This window comes from Schistocerca cancellata, chromosome 2, assembly GCF_023864275.1.
Source record: "Schistocerca cancellata isolate TAMUIC-IGC-003103 chromosome 2, iqSchCanc2.1, whole genome shotgun sequence".
NCBI classification, from domain to species: Eukaryota; Metazoa; Arthropoda; class Insecta; order Orthoptera; family Acrididae; genus Schistocerca; species Schistocerca cancellata.
Genome location: NC_064627.1, coordinates 303,619,992 through 303,635,047, shown reverse-complemented (window position 1 = coordinate 303,635,047; position 15,056 = coordinate 303,619,992). Strand labels below are relative to the sequence as shown.

At 36.7% G+C, this 15,056-nt stretch overlaps 1 protein-coding gene across 8 annotated transcripts in view; it reads left to right on the top strand.

Moving 5' to 3' along the window:
* The first annotated feature begins 12,535 nt into the window (after positions 1-12,535).
* LOC126161681 (L-gulonolactone oxidase-like) overlaps positions 12,536-15,056 on the top strand; it is a 137,429-nt gene continuing 134,908 nt past the window's right edge. For all 8 annotated transcript variants that reach the window (XM_049917695.1, XM_049917692.1, XM_049917694.1 and 5 more), the window contains exons 1-2: positions 12,536-14,288; positions 14,372-14,519. In XM_049917695.1, the coding sequence (XP_049773652.1) occupies positions 12,702-14,051 (1,350 nt within the window). In that variant the 5' untranslated portion in view covers positions 12,536-12,701 and the 3' untranslated portion in view covers positions 14,052-14,288; positions 14,372-14,519. The remainder of the gene's footprint in view (positions 14,289-14,371; positions 14,520-15,056) is intronic.

Genomic DNA, 15,056 nt, shown 5'->3' with positions numbered 1-15,056 from the left:
GGCAATGGGCAAGGCATGGCATAGTCTCTGACCAGAGAGTAATATGTAGTTAGTTGTTGCTTGTCGCTAGTCAGCGTGAGTCGGCAGTAGTCTTGAGTAGTCTGCGGTAGTCGACAGGAGTCGGCGCGTGCCTGTGCGCGTCGGCAGTCTGCTCTGGTCTGGACTTTGGAGGATGAGTATTATTGTAGAAGGTAAAGAAGCAGCTTTGCGCATATTTAGTAATGTATATAAACTGTCATTAATTTCTTTTTAAAAAATGCCTCAATAATAATTTTTATAATATAAAGTAATTTTTTTAAAAAAAAAGCATTCATTTCAATTTAATATTTCCAATGCATGATCATTCAATCCAAGAATCACAAAAAATATAGGCCGGCATTGCAGGAAACTGTGCCGAAAAATTTTTACGTAAGAGCAGATATATTTGCAGTTTTTATTGAGGTAAGAATTTTTCCTTTTTTATTCAGAATACAGGGGCGAGGCGCAGCGCTGCTGACGTCATAAAATTTACCAGGTTACTGAATTTTTTTTATTATTTCCGGGTTTAGGAATTGAATTTTGTGGTTACATAAAATGTGAATGCATTTCTGCACAGAGATTATAAATGGGAGCCAATTTTGTTCAGAGGTTACAATACAAAAAATTCATTTAATTATTATTTTTTGTGCGGAGGTTACACTTGGTTCCTGGTTTCTAATTTAAATAATTCTGTGGGGAGGTTACACTTGGCGACATCCAGCCAGGATCGTATTTCTTTGTGAATCTTCTGAGAAGTAGTCATATATCTGCTCTTATTTACTTAAATGTAGTTTGCATGTGGTGCAACGCATTTACTAATTTGTCACTGTTTCTTTCACAGATCATCGGCAATTTGTTGCTCTTTTTTGTAATTGTTTGTTGCATTTTTGCATCGTCCTTGTTTCATTTGTGCTTAATTTTGATTAGTGAAAATGCCGCGAAAAACTGTTAACAGTACATCGCGATGTGCGATGAGTGAAATAGCCAACTCGAATAATTTGACCGATAATATTTGCGACACTCGGTGTAATGATGACAATCCTCCATTTATAGACAATCAGTGCGTACCGACCACTAGTAATGATTTTAATGCTAATGAGGAACAAACAAATTCAATTGTGTCCTCTGTTAATTTAACGACAATTGATGACGCGGCACGTTCTGTTACAATGAACGCTGCCCAGTTTAACGCACCCGATTTGCAAAATTTACGTAACGAACAGATAAACTTTTCTAACGAAACTGAACAATGTACTCAAAGTATGTCAAATTTATTTGATTCCGATTTAGCGACCAACAGTGCACATCTGATGAGAAAACCTTTTCAAGAATTACAGAATGACCAAATGGTTACAGATAACGTGACAAATGCAAATACACCAACACACAGCATAGAAAATAGAGTCGCTAATTTTGGCTTGGATCAAATTATGGCAGTTTTGCTACAGTTTAAGAAAGAATATGACAACAATCACAAATTACTTAATGAAAATTCCAAACAACAGAGTGAAAGTCTTAAACAGTCGAATGATAAGCAAGACAGCAATCACAAACAACTTAGTGAAAATTTCAAACAACTTAATGAAAAACATGACAACCTTAATGAAAAACTAGACAACGATTCCAGACAGCTTAGTGAACAGATTACAGCCATTGCTGCGCAATGTCATGATACAAAAGAACAATTACGTGAAGAAATTAAGGCTTGTGCCAGGAAAAGTAGTGAAGAAATTAGATTTGTTGCTCAAGAATTAAGTAATATACAAGCAGCCACAACAGAATCACTTAGACACGAAATTAGTGCAGTCGCTAAACAATGCTCTGAAAACACAACACAGTTACGCGAGGAGTTTAAATTAATGTCAGCAGAACTATCGCGCACACTGGATGCAAAAGTAGACGCGAAATTCGACCAACAGAATAGTCAAATTGACGAACGTTTTAATCACCACCTACAAAACAGTGAAACGCGTTACCGTAAGTTCATACAGGAACAAAATAAAGTAAAACGACAAGTCATGGAAACAATTACCGCACAGAGACAGGAAGATAAACGTAAATTGTTTACGAAAGCAAAAACATACGTAGACAACAATATTGCTACAGTATCAGATGAAATTAATACTATCAAACAGTTGAACACCGAATTACTTGATGAAATTTCCCATCTTAAATCAAAAACAGATGCACACACAGTAGACTTTCAGACAATGACCGACAGACTTGAACAATTAGAGCTAATTCAGGATCCCAATGCCATCAAAGCAGACGTTAAAAAGTTGAACGAAACCACACGTAAAATACAGAAACAAATTAATGCTTGTGATAATAAAAACGATGATCAGGTAAAAATACTGACTGAAAAATATGATGAATTGGCCAGTCGTATTGACGTTATCGAAAGTAATAATGACACCAAATCAGACGATACGTCACCAGTTTCGTTTAATCAAACACTCGAATTCCAAAATTTACAGCAGACGATCAGTGCGATAGATTCGTCCAATAATACATTAAGTAGAATATTGTCAACTCTACAGCAAGAAGTGACAGAGTTAAAAAATGTTTCAGTCAATAACACGTCACATTCCGAACATTTCTCACACTCACACAGCCTGTATAATTTAGGTAATTTACAGAGAGTACGTGACTTGGATTCCGAACAATCATAGACAAATAGATTCTTATACAATCCTGAACCTATTCAGACATACAGAGACGATAATTTTGATTACAATCATTTTCTATCCGTGAGAAAATTTAAAGTATTTAAAAACGACAGAACACAGATTTATGCTTTGGACTGGATACGACAATTTGCTTTTGTATTTGGCCTGTAACGCAGAAACTAGAATTGGATTGGATACAACAACTTGCTTTTGAATTTTCACCGGCATTGCCTGTAACGCAGAAACTGAAATTTATTTCGCTTAATTGACCTCAGGGGATTCATTACGCTTTAATGAATATGTGCCGTAGCGTGCACAGGGCCCCGAGCCGTGGTAGTGCTGTTTCATCTTTAGTTTTCTGCACTGCTGCCTTCTCTTCTACTATCCTTTATATCTATCAAAACAGCTCTTCAACTATCGATCTATCTATGATTAAGAATGTGTAAAGAAAACCTGATATGACAAATTTTACCGAAAGTGACAGTTTTGTTTAGACACTCCCGAAATGACAACTACCACCGTAATTTTAATAACAGGCAAAATTCTAATCATCAGTATGAACAAAATTTTCAGCTGTCGCAAACACATTTTGGTAACAAAACAGGTTTTTCACCGCAACAGCATGAAAGCCAGCCGGTTAGCATACCTAACCAACAATGTAATGTTCAAGGTCATCCAAGCTTTAATGTTTTGCCGCCTACACGTATAGCGTCAGCTCCAACAAATAGTAACGCACAGCAACAAGGAAATCAGTACGTACAGAAAACACACTATTTCAGCTCATATCGCAATGCACCGAATAGAAATGACTATAACGACAGATGTAAAAGTAATAAGCACAATTTTCAGCGTACGTTTAATAACAGTCGGTCTTACCAACAGCAAAATCATCCGCAACAACATATTATCATGAGTGAACCAGACAGTAGGTATCATCCCGAACGTAATATGTCAGGAAGAAATAACAGAACAGTACAAATAGTTGAAATGCCACAACATCCTCCCGAAAATAATAGCATGTCAGATAGAATTTGACGAAATACAGTACAGGTTGCATCTTCCAGCAACGCAAGCAATACTTCAGATACACAGAATCTTGTTTACGAAAATGTTATTTGAAACATGCCTTGTTGAATGCACCTCTTTTATCATACGCAGATGTTACTAGAAATTTTTCCATTGGCACCGACAGTTCTAACACCGCTTTAGGCGTACATATTTTTCAGGAAATTGAAGAAGATGGCACTACAATAATTAAAAACATAGCCTTTGCGAGTCGCATTCTGTCACCTGCTGAACGTAATTATTCTGTTACCGAACTTGAAACATTATGTGTTGTATGGGCATTTACGAGATTTCGGCATTTCCTTTATGGAAGACATATGACCGTTTACACAGATCATAGAGCTATAGAGTTTTTACTTTCGGCTAAATTTACTCACGACAGATTAAGTAGATGGAAACTTTATTTGCAGGAATTTAATTTTACAACTGTTCACATTCCCGGTACACAAAATATTGTAGCAGACTCACTATCCCGTTCTCTCAGCAACAATCAGCAAGACATCGCAACCAACTTCTGCAAAGCAAATTTCAGCGTCATGTACATTCAACGAGTTGCATTTGAAAATTTCATTTCGTCGTCATTACAAGACATAGCACGAGAGTAGAGTAAAGACAATGTATGGAAAGAGATTAAACACCTTTGGCAAGATAGGAATAATGTTACCATTAGGAACCATTACACTGTACGCAATAATATTCTGTTTCGCCGCTCTCACCCTGACAGCAACAACTGGTTGTTATGCATTCCTGACGAACTTGTTAACAAATTAATCTGGTATACTCATTTAAGTTACGCACATTACGGAGCCAGAAAATTTTTTCTTATACTGAGACAGAACTGTTATTTTGCGAACATGGAGAAACGTATTCGACGAGTTTTAGCGTCATGTAAAATCTGCCAGAAAGCTAAGTCAGATACGACTTCACATATTCCTCTATTACATCCCATTGTACTTGTTAAATTGAGACACATGGCCGCTGTAGACATTTTTGGTCCGATTCCCAGAACTAATAGAGGTTTTTGCTACATCTTTGCCGCTGTTGAACTCACTTCAAAATTTGTTACCTTCACTCCGTTACGCAAAGCTACTGCTAAAACTGTTTCGAAAGCATTTGTAATACATTTTCTATTTCATGTAGGGCATGTATTGAAAGTAATTTCCGACAATGGATCACAGTTTCGATCTGCTATATGGACACATATGTTACGAGCAAGAAACACTTCTCCGATCTATATATCCAAGTATCACGCTTCTTCGAACCCTTGTGAACGATTAATGAAAGAAATTGGTAAACTGTGTAGAATATACTGCCATAAAAGACATATTGATTGGGTCACACACATACTCTCATTCCAGGATGTAATTAATTCCATACCAAATGAATCTACTATGCTATCTTCGTCTGTTATACTTAAAAATGTTGAACCACCTAACAAAATTAAAGAATTAGTAACCTTTCCTACATCTCGTCGACTACGACACCATGAAATAATTGACATTGCGCTGAACAACATCAAACGTGCCGCAGAGCGCCGGAGAAGACAGCAAAAACAGGTTTGTACACGCCGTGACTTTCACATTGGACAGAAGATATTAGTACGTACACACTATTTATCCAACAGAGGAAAGAATAGATGCAGTAAATTTGAGCTTCTGTATGCAGGTCCATATCGAATTCGCAGCATTCCTCACCCCAATGTAGTACACATCGAAACTTTGAGAACCAGAAAAAGCAAGGGCAATCACCATGTCTCCAACATCAAACCCTTTATTGAATGAACATACTTTATGATTTATCACACTGTAATGCCATTCGCTGTTTTTTATGACCACTTATGCAATTATATTCACATGAACACTTACTGATGATATCGTATTTTTTCTTGGCAAGTGCCCGGCAAGGTAAGGTTAGCAGGTCGCTCTTCTTGTCGTTACACATCAGACTGTGCATATTTTTCCAGATGAACTTACACATGTTATGACCACTTATGCAATTATATTTATGTGACTACTTGCTGATGATTATCGTATTTTTTCTTGGCAAGTGCCCAGCAAGGTAAGGTTAGCAGGTCGCTTTTCTTGTCGTTATACATCAGACCGTGCACATTTTTCCAGATAAACTTACATATTTTATGAACAATTATGCAATTCTATCTAGTGACATATTAATTTTATCAAATTCTCTCTCCATTAAAGTCTTCAATTCTCGCCTCTATTAACTACACAACATACAAGCTGAACACAAAGAAAGTCATTTCTTGTCATTATATATCAGACCGTGTGCATTTTCCATTTTTTATGTATGTATAATTGTTTTCCTGTTTTGTTTGTATGCACTATGAAATATTTAAGATATAACAAACACCAGTTGACTTTAACATTTTGCCTTATGATATCTCAACATCGTGACTATTTTACATTTTTTTTTGCTGCTACATTGTGGTACTCTGTGTACATTTTTGCACCTGCACACTGTCTGTGTTTTTGACATATTACGTTTTCCGTCATGCTATGCTGTATGCTCAATTATATCACTAGAAACCAGTTTCTATTTAATGGGTATATGATTTAAATGCAAGACATTAATCTTTGTTCATCATTTTCAGAAAGAAATAACGTGTAAAAGAAATAAATTAAACAGAAATGGGAATTTCACCTTTGGAATGAACGAAAGAAGATGCAATACCTCGTCACGAGGAGTAAATGGATCAGAATTAACAATCATTAACGAGAATATACTATACACATCGTATGATAGCAGTCTTAACTAATTTTTTCTTTGATGCAGGCTGTCAGACAGAACTACACATCTTAGTTTTAGTGATGAAATATGCTAGAAATAAGGAATAGTTGTATAATGAATAATGAAGTGACTTTTTTGCAGGTGATAACGAATGGTGATGAATAATGATGAAGAATATGTTAATATGGATAATGAAGTTTTTCTTTGCAGATGAAAATAATGATGAAGTTTATATATTTACTGTTAGTTAAGAAATGCTATGTAGTTATTTAAGTATTTGTTGCAGTTCGTTTTGACAGTATGTCTTATGTCGCATGGTATGATGACTGAAGGTTTTGGAAAGGACAGCTAGAGAACATATATATTTTATACACATTTCACTACCTGTTAATTCGAAGTTCACTACTTTACAGCATAATATGCGTTTCTTCTTTCGGTTTAATAATCCATTTTGTATTTTTTGCAGGAGAAATTATTCACGAAATTAATATGCTATAAGCAGTTAATCATTAAACCTGTTCTAGTACTTGCATTTTTTCTTGCCCATTTGTGTGTGTCATTCATGAATGTGATCACATATACTCTACTTGTTTCATAACCTTGCTACAGCTGACTCATGACGAATGACATTACATATCTTCATTTGCAGCAATAAGTCAAATGCAAATATTGTTATGCCCCAGCAATTAATTATCGATCCCAATGCAATGCATTGCTAGCACAAAAAAAAGTATTACCTGTCCCAAATAATGCTACCAGTTTAAGAGAGTTCTGAGTAATACTGAATGATCTTTTCTAGTCACAGACATTGAATAATAGTTACAGTATGTTACATTTTCAATATGTCCTATGTCACTGGAATGATCAGTTCTGAGTAATACTGAATGATGATTTGTAATAATGCATAAATACTATGCCAATAATTTCTATAAATAATATTTTGTTATACTCTATAAATGCTCTGCCAATAATTGACTCTCATTTTGAATGATAACTTCTGAATAAAACTGAATAAGGTTTTATAAAAATATAAGAATACTTTGTAACTGGCCAATGAGTGCCAATAATTATTTTAAATACGTCATTTGTCACTTGAATGATGAAAAATGTTTTGTACTATTCAATACTTGATATGTTTTGTAACTGGCCAATGAGTGCCAATGATTACTATAACTAAGTGAATTATGTTAATACAATGCCATTCATTAGCTCCTGTTTTGAATGATGACTTCTGATGTTTTGTAACTGGCCAATGAGTGCCAATGATTACTGTAACTAAGTGAATTATGTTAATACTATGCCATTCATTAGCTCCTGTTTTGAATGATGACTTCTGATGTTTTGTAACTGGCCAATGAGTGCCAATGATTACTATAACTAAGTGAATTATGTTAATACTATGCCATTCATTAGCTCCTGTTTCAATGATGACTTCTGATGGTTTGTAACTGGCCAATGAGTGCCAATGTTCACTGTAATCATATGTTTTATGAACATTGTTCTGTAATACTTCATACATGGTACAGAAATGTTCAGTAACTGGGCGATGAGTGCCACCAATTACGCAAATCAGTTGTTAGACTAGTGTAATTCTCAATGAAGACTAGTATGTGACTTAATGTCCTTCACCTCTTGACCTAATTACCAGAAATTACTGCAATATCCGTTTGTCCTGTCTATCCTCATGATCATGGAGCACTATATTTGGTTTTTGCACTAATTCTACGTTGGTGTACCTTACAAGAACGTGGTGTTGACACGACATGCTGTCCACCACCTTGAGCGATGGAGATGTTATTATGGTCCCACTGTTTGGTATACCTAATGTACTACCAAAATGATAACATGAAATATTACTACGACATTTCAGTGTCTTGGCTACACTGATTAATACTTCAAGGAAAAGAACTTCAGATTGTCTCACTTGATGTTTTGTTTCTGTAGAAAGATATGGACTTTCAGTGCAGCTGTGTGCAACCTAAAGTTTTACAACCATGATGCAATCCTTCCCTCTCCTATACTAGTTCTTGTAAAATAGTAAAAAAAAGGCATATACAGTGTGTGTGCACTTTATGTCATTTTGTTAACATGATTTGTATTCATTGCATATACATTTTGTGATTTGCTGATATGTTCTGAACTACAGTGTGTGTGCACTTTTGTCATTTGTTAATATGATTTGTATTCATTGCCTATACATTTGTGATTTCCTGATATGTTCAGTACTACAGTGCGTGTGCACTTTATGTCATTTGTTAATATGATTTGCACTCATTGTGTATACATTTTGTCGTTGCTTAATATGTTCTGTACTCAGTGCATGTGCACTATATTTTATTTCATGTTCCGCACTTATATATGTATATATTCTGTGATTGTAACCTTAGTTAATTAAGAAAAATTTGTTGCTCATGGCAAGTCCAATTGACTCACCATCGCTGCCAAATTTTTGCCCCCCCCCCCCCCAGTGGAGGGTTATGTAAGACGTATGCGTTGCCGGCGGTGAGCGAGGCATGGCAGAGTCTCTGACCAGAGAGTAGTATGTAGTTAATTGTTGCTTGTCGCTAGTCGGCGTGAATCGGCAGTCGTCTTGATTAGTCTTGAGTAGTCTGCGGTAGTCGACAAGAGTCGGCGCGTGCCTGCGCGTGTCGACAGTCTGCTCTGGTCGGGACTTTGGAGGATGAGTATTATTGTAGAAGGTAAAGAAGCAGCCTTGTGCATATCTAGTAATGTATATTAACTGTCATTAATTTCTTTTAAAAAATGCCTCAATAATAATTTTTATAATATAAAGTAATTTTTTTAAAAAAAGCATTCATTTCAATTTAAAGAATATTTCCAATGCATGATCATTCCTTCCAAGAATCAGAAAAAACATAGGCCAGCATAGCACGAAGCTGTGCCGAAAAATTTTGACATAAGAGCAGATATATTCGCAGTTTTTATTGAGGTAATAAGTTTTCCTATTTTATTCAGAATACATGGCCGAGGCGCAGCGCTGCTGTCGTCATAAAATTTACCAGGTTACTGAATTTTTTTATTATTTCCAGGTTTAGGAATTGAATTTTGTGGTTACATTAAATGTGAATGCATTTCTGCACAGAGATTATAAATGGGAGCCAATTTTGTTCAGAGGTTACAATATATAAAATTCATTTAGTTATTATTTTTTGTGCGGAGGTTACACTTGGTTCCTGCTTTCTAATTTAAATAATTCTGTGGGGAGGTTACAACATATTTATGTAGTACATAAAGAAATATGAATGTTTTAGTTGGACCACTTTTTTTGCTTTGTGATAGATGGCGCTGTAATAGTCACAAACATATGGCTCACAATTCTAGAGGAACAGTTCGTAACAGGTAGGTTTTTTAAATTAAAATACAAAACGTAGGTACGTTTGAACATTTTATTTCGGTTGTTCCAACGTGATACATGTACCTTTGTGAACTTATCATTTCTGAGAAATCATGCTGTTACAGCGTGATTACCTGTAAATGCCACTTTAATGCAATAAATGCTTAAAATGATGTCCGTCAACCTCAATGCATTTGGCAATACATATAACGACATTCCTCTCAACAGCGAGTAGTTCGCCTTGCGTAATGTTCGCACATGCATTGACAATGCGCTGATGCATGTTGTCAGGCGCTGTCGGTGGATCACGATAGCAAATATCCTTCAACTTTCCCCACAGAAAGAAATCCGGGGACGTCAGATCTGGTGAACGTGCGGTTCATGGTGTGGTGCTTCGACGACCAATCCTCCTGTCATGAAATGTGCTATTCAGTACTGCTTCAACCGCACGTGAGCTATGTGCCGGACATCCATCATGTTGGAAGTACATCGCCATTCTGTCATGCAGTGAAACATCTTGTAGTAACATCGGTAGAACATTACGTAGAAAATCAGCATACATTGCACCATTTAGATTGCCATGGATAAAATGGGGGCCAATTATCCTTCCTCCCATAGTGTCGTACCATACATTAACCCGCCAAGGTAGCTGATGTTCCACTTGTTGCAGCCAGTGTGGATTTTCTGTTGCCCAATAGTGCATATTATGCCGGCTTACGTTACCGCTGATGGTGAATGACCCTTCGCTGCTAAACAGAACGCGTGCAAAAAATCTTTCATCGTCCCGTAATTTCTCTTGTGCCCAGTGGCAGAACTGTACACGATGTTCAAAGTCGTCGCCATGCAATTACTGGTGCATAGAAATATGGTACGGGTGCAATCGATGTTGATGTAGCATTCTCAACACCGACGTTTTTGAGATTCCCGATTCTCGCGCAACTTGTCTGCTACTGATGTGCGGATTAGCCACTACAGCACCTAAAACACCTACTTGGGCATCATCATTTGTTGCAGGTTATTGGGTGACGTTTCACATGCGGCTGAACACTTCCTGTTTCCATAAATAACGTAACTATCCGGCGAACGGTCCGGATACGTGGATGATGTCGTTCAGGATATCGAGCAGCATACATAGCACACGCCCTTTGGGCATTTTGATCACAATAACCATACACAACACGATGTCGACCTTTTCCGCAGTTGGTAAACGGTCCATTTTAACACGGGTAACGTATCATGAAGCAAATACCGTCCGCACTGGCGGAATGTTACGTGATACCAATTACTTATACGTTTGTGACTATTACAGCGCCATCTTTCACAAAGCGAAAAAGTGGTCCAACTAAAGCATTCGTATTTCTTTGCGTGCTACACGAATATGTAATAAAAAATGGGTGTTCCTATTTAAGAAAACGCACTTGATATCTGTTTGACCTATGACAGCGCCATCTAGCGGGCCAACCATAGCGCCATCTGGTTTCCCCCTTCAAGCAAGACGAGTTTCGTTGTTTGTAGTTTTTTAGTGTGATGCTTATTTCGTGAGATATTTGGCTTGGTCACTATCAATGGACCACCCTGTATATTATCAATACTAGGAATAAAAGCAATCTACGTAAAGACCTAAAATCACTTACGTTAGTCCAAAAAGGGGTTCAGTCTTCAGGGACACCCATTTTCAATAAGTAGCCAGCAAGCATTAAAAACTTGGCTTCAGATAAAGCATGGTTTAAACATAGCTTGAAAGACTTTTTTGATAGGCAACACCTCCTACTCTGTAGATGAATATCTTAACAGGTACTGTTAGACAAGCCTAAGAAAAAAGGATGTTAGATTTCAGATTTGGCAGCACATGGTCAGAACAGTCAAGATTAGGTATTTTGTGTATGATAAATTTGTTAAAAGTGCATAACAGTGTTTCATTCTGACACTGTATTAATTCTGTAAATATTACCAGTTCCAGTTTACTGTAATGTATTCACCTATACTGACAATCTTAAGACAAATGTTAAGGGTAGTAAGTGTTATATTCAGATGTTTTATGTTATAATTTCTGACATGTTGCATACCCACGAGAATAATCTCATTTTTGGGTCTATGGAACGAAAACTGAATGTAATATAATCTAACAATGTTGTTGTTGTTATCTTCAGTCGATAGATAGATTTGATGCAGCTCTCCACATTACTCTACTCCGTGCAAGCCACGCTGTCTCCGAATAACTAGTGCAATCTACATCATTTTCTACCTGCTTACTGTCTTCATCTCTTTAATAGCATAAACTATACAAAAATTCTGTAAATTCCAGCAACATATATAAAACAACAAAGAAAGCAATTGAAATGAGAATAAGCAAGCGTTATGGGATTAGGAATGCAGAGCACATGTCTTAACAGCCACTTTCATAATGGTAGAATACACCAAGTATACGCACAGTGATGTTATCTGAAGCCGGGTGGTCCACTTAATTTCATTGCCCCTCGCATTCACTCAAATGAAAACTCGTGTTTTTGTACACTGATCAGGAAGCAACATTACACTCTTACGGATGTTGGTTTCCACGTCACAGACGTTAACTTTTATTTGTAATGAATTTGACACCTGTAGATTTGTGCGGGTAATTCTACGGCAAAGACTTTAGCTGTGTACACTTGGATTGAAACATATATCCGCGAAAGATCACAGATATTGTTGTTTGTTGACAATATAGTAGGTAGTAGGAGAATTATTTTGTTTTCATTTGTGTAAGTGATTATTTGGAGCTCTTTATGTTTTCTCACTTTAAACAAAATGACAAAGTTTTCTTGAACTGATTAAAAAACAGTGTGTATTTTTCATTTTTGTTGCTCATTATGTCCAGTCGAAGGCGTAGAGTGACGTTTTACCCGAAAGATTTAGTTGATGTATTCAAAATACTGAAACAGGTGAAAGAAAACTGTGTTACGGTGAAATGCTGTGGAGGAACGTATCCAGTTAGTGAAAACGGAGATGTGCTGATATCTCTAAACAATTTAAGACGTATCCTCTGGTACGACCCAGCGGAACAAATTTTGACTGTAGAAGCTGGAGTTACACTTAAAGAAATTTTGAAGTGCGTCGAATATTTCAACGCTACGCTAGAACTGTATGGAACATTGCCAGATATGGCTGTTATTGATGCTGTTTCTATAGGCCTAATAGGTGCCAATGGTACAATTGCACAATGTATTAAAGCGTGCAAAGTAGTGTCCTTACACGGCGATACCATTGATTGTATGTGGCCCTGTGCAGAACACGTTGTTGATCAGAGTGGAAAATGTGATGGAAACGGAACTGTGTGTCCAACATTGCAGCATGTTGTGTGTGGCCTTGGTTGTGTAGGTATTGTTGCATCTGTTACTTTGAAATGTGTACCAATACATCTAGCTCAACAGGTCACATATGTATGCACAGTGAAAGAAATATCAGGAATATCTGAGAGACTGTCAGCAGCTCTATACAGTGAGTTACTTTGGTACCCTCTTATAAACAGGATAGCTGTTACAAATCATTATCCAATACGTTTGCATCAAGGGTTTTACCAGCCATTGTGGAAGAAAGTTATAGAGACAGCTTATATACTTATGTATCAGATAGTAACTCGTGTCAGCCCATACATTTCGTGGTATTACCCTGATGCTTCAGCATACCTTTCACGTCAGCAGTTTGGACTGGTGATGAAAGCAGCATCGTGCAGAACTGGTTTTTGTTTTAAACCGCAGAAATTTGTGTCTGTTGAGAGTTATTGCAAAGGGATAAAATGGTCAATTCCTAGAGAACATTTACCTACACTTATGCAGGAGATCAGGAGTTGGGCTGAGAAGCATAAACATTTCTGTTCAACCCCCATTGTGTTGTGTTTCCAGACAAACAAAGATCTAGATCTGCGCAAACCATTGCTTTGCCCATATACAGATGTTAGTACATGCACAATATGGACTGACTGGTTCTGCAACAAGAATTTGATGATATCTTATTCTGCAGAAATGGCAGAATTTGAATCATTGCTGCAGAAAAATTTTGGACGTAGATGTTGGTCTGCTGGTCCAGTATTTATTTCACCACTTATTGGACAGATGTATCCAGGTTTCAAGCATTGGTGTTCTGCAAAGTCGGTGTTGGATCCTGATCTCATTTTTAGAAGTCCATATGTAGAAGGCAATCTTATTATTGAAAATTGCTAATGTATGTCCTCGATGTATGTTATTCTCTTCACTGCTTATGCAGGGTGTCGTGCTTTGAGATGTATTATAGCATATCAAGAATCATCATTCTAATGACTTTGAAAACGCTTTGCATCACTATATCTGTGGAAGAGGCTTGGACGCAGTGAAGTAATAATAAATAAATAAAATATAAAAAATACCCACAAAGTGTGAATCAAATTCCAGACAATCTGATCAACTGTCTCCATTGTTGAGGTATTTGTAACTGGTTACATCTTAATGTTACTGTTTAGGAGTTGGGGTTCATTGATAATCAAATGTGTTTTATGTTTGAACAGGACCATGGACTGATCACTACACAAATAATTAATTTCAGCTTTGATGCTGTTATAGCACGGAATAATTCCAAACAAGAAACTTATTGATGTTGTGTTTATAAGCATTAACTGGTACAACAGTCATTAGATTCAGCAATATTTATGTACTGTAAGTAAATGAAAATTGAGTTAAACATGTTATGTTACTTGTGTCAGTCTTATTCATGGTAATGTATGGAAACCTAATAGATTATGCTATATTGGTGTCACAGACTTTCTCTGGTGTTGAAGTAGTATGGAAAGCTCAGAAGTGCTAGGAATGAGGTGCTTTTAGTTCAGCTGTCACATGCAAATTTATTGCTTATGTAACATGACTCGAATATCATCATGCTCAGTGACACATTTGTTAAGGCACTGGACATGCATTTGGTGGTACTGGGGGGGGGGGGGGGGGTTGAAATTGGTGTCCAGTTATTCATATTTAGGTTATCTGTTATTTTCTGGAACATTTGGTGCTCTGCAGATTGGAAATGTGTAATTTATATACATTTTATGTAAAGCACATCACCATTGATAGTATACAATACCCTAAATTAATTTTGTAGAAAAATTCAGGTAGAATGTAAATACACCAAGGAATTAAAGACATTAGCCACCAGTCGGCATTGATTTAAATCAATGCCCACTGGCATAATTCCTTTGTATC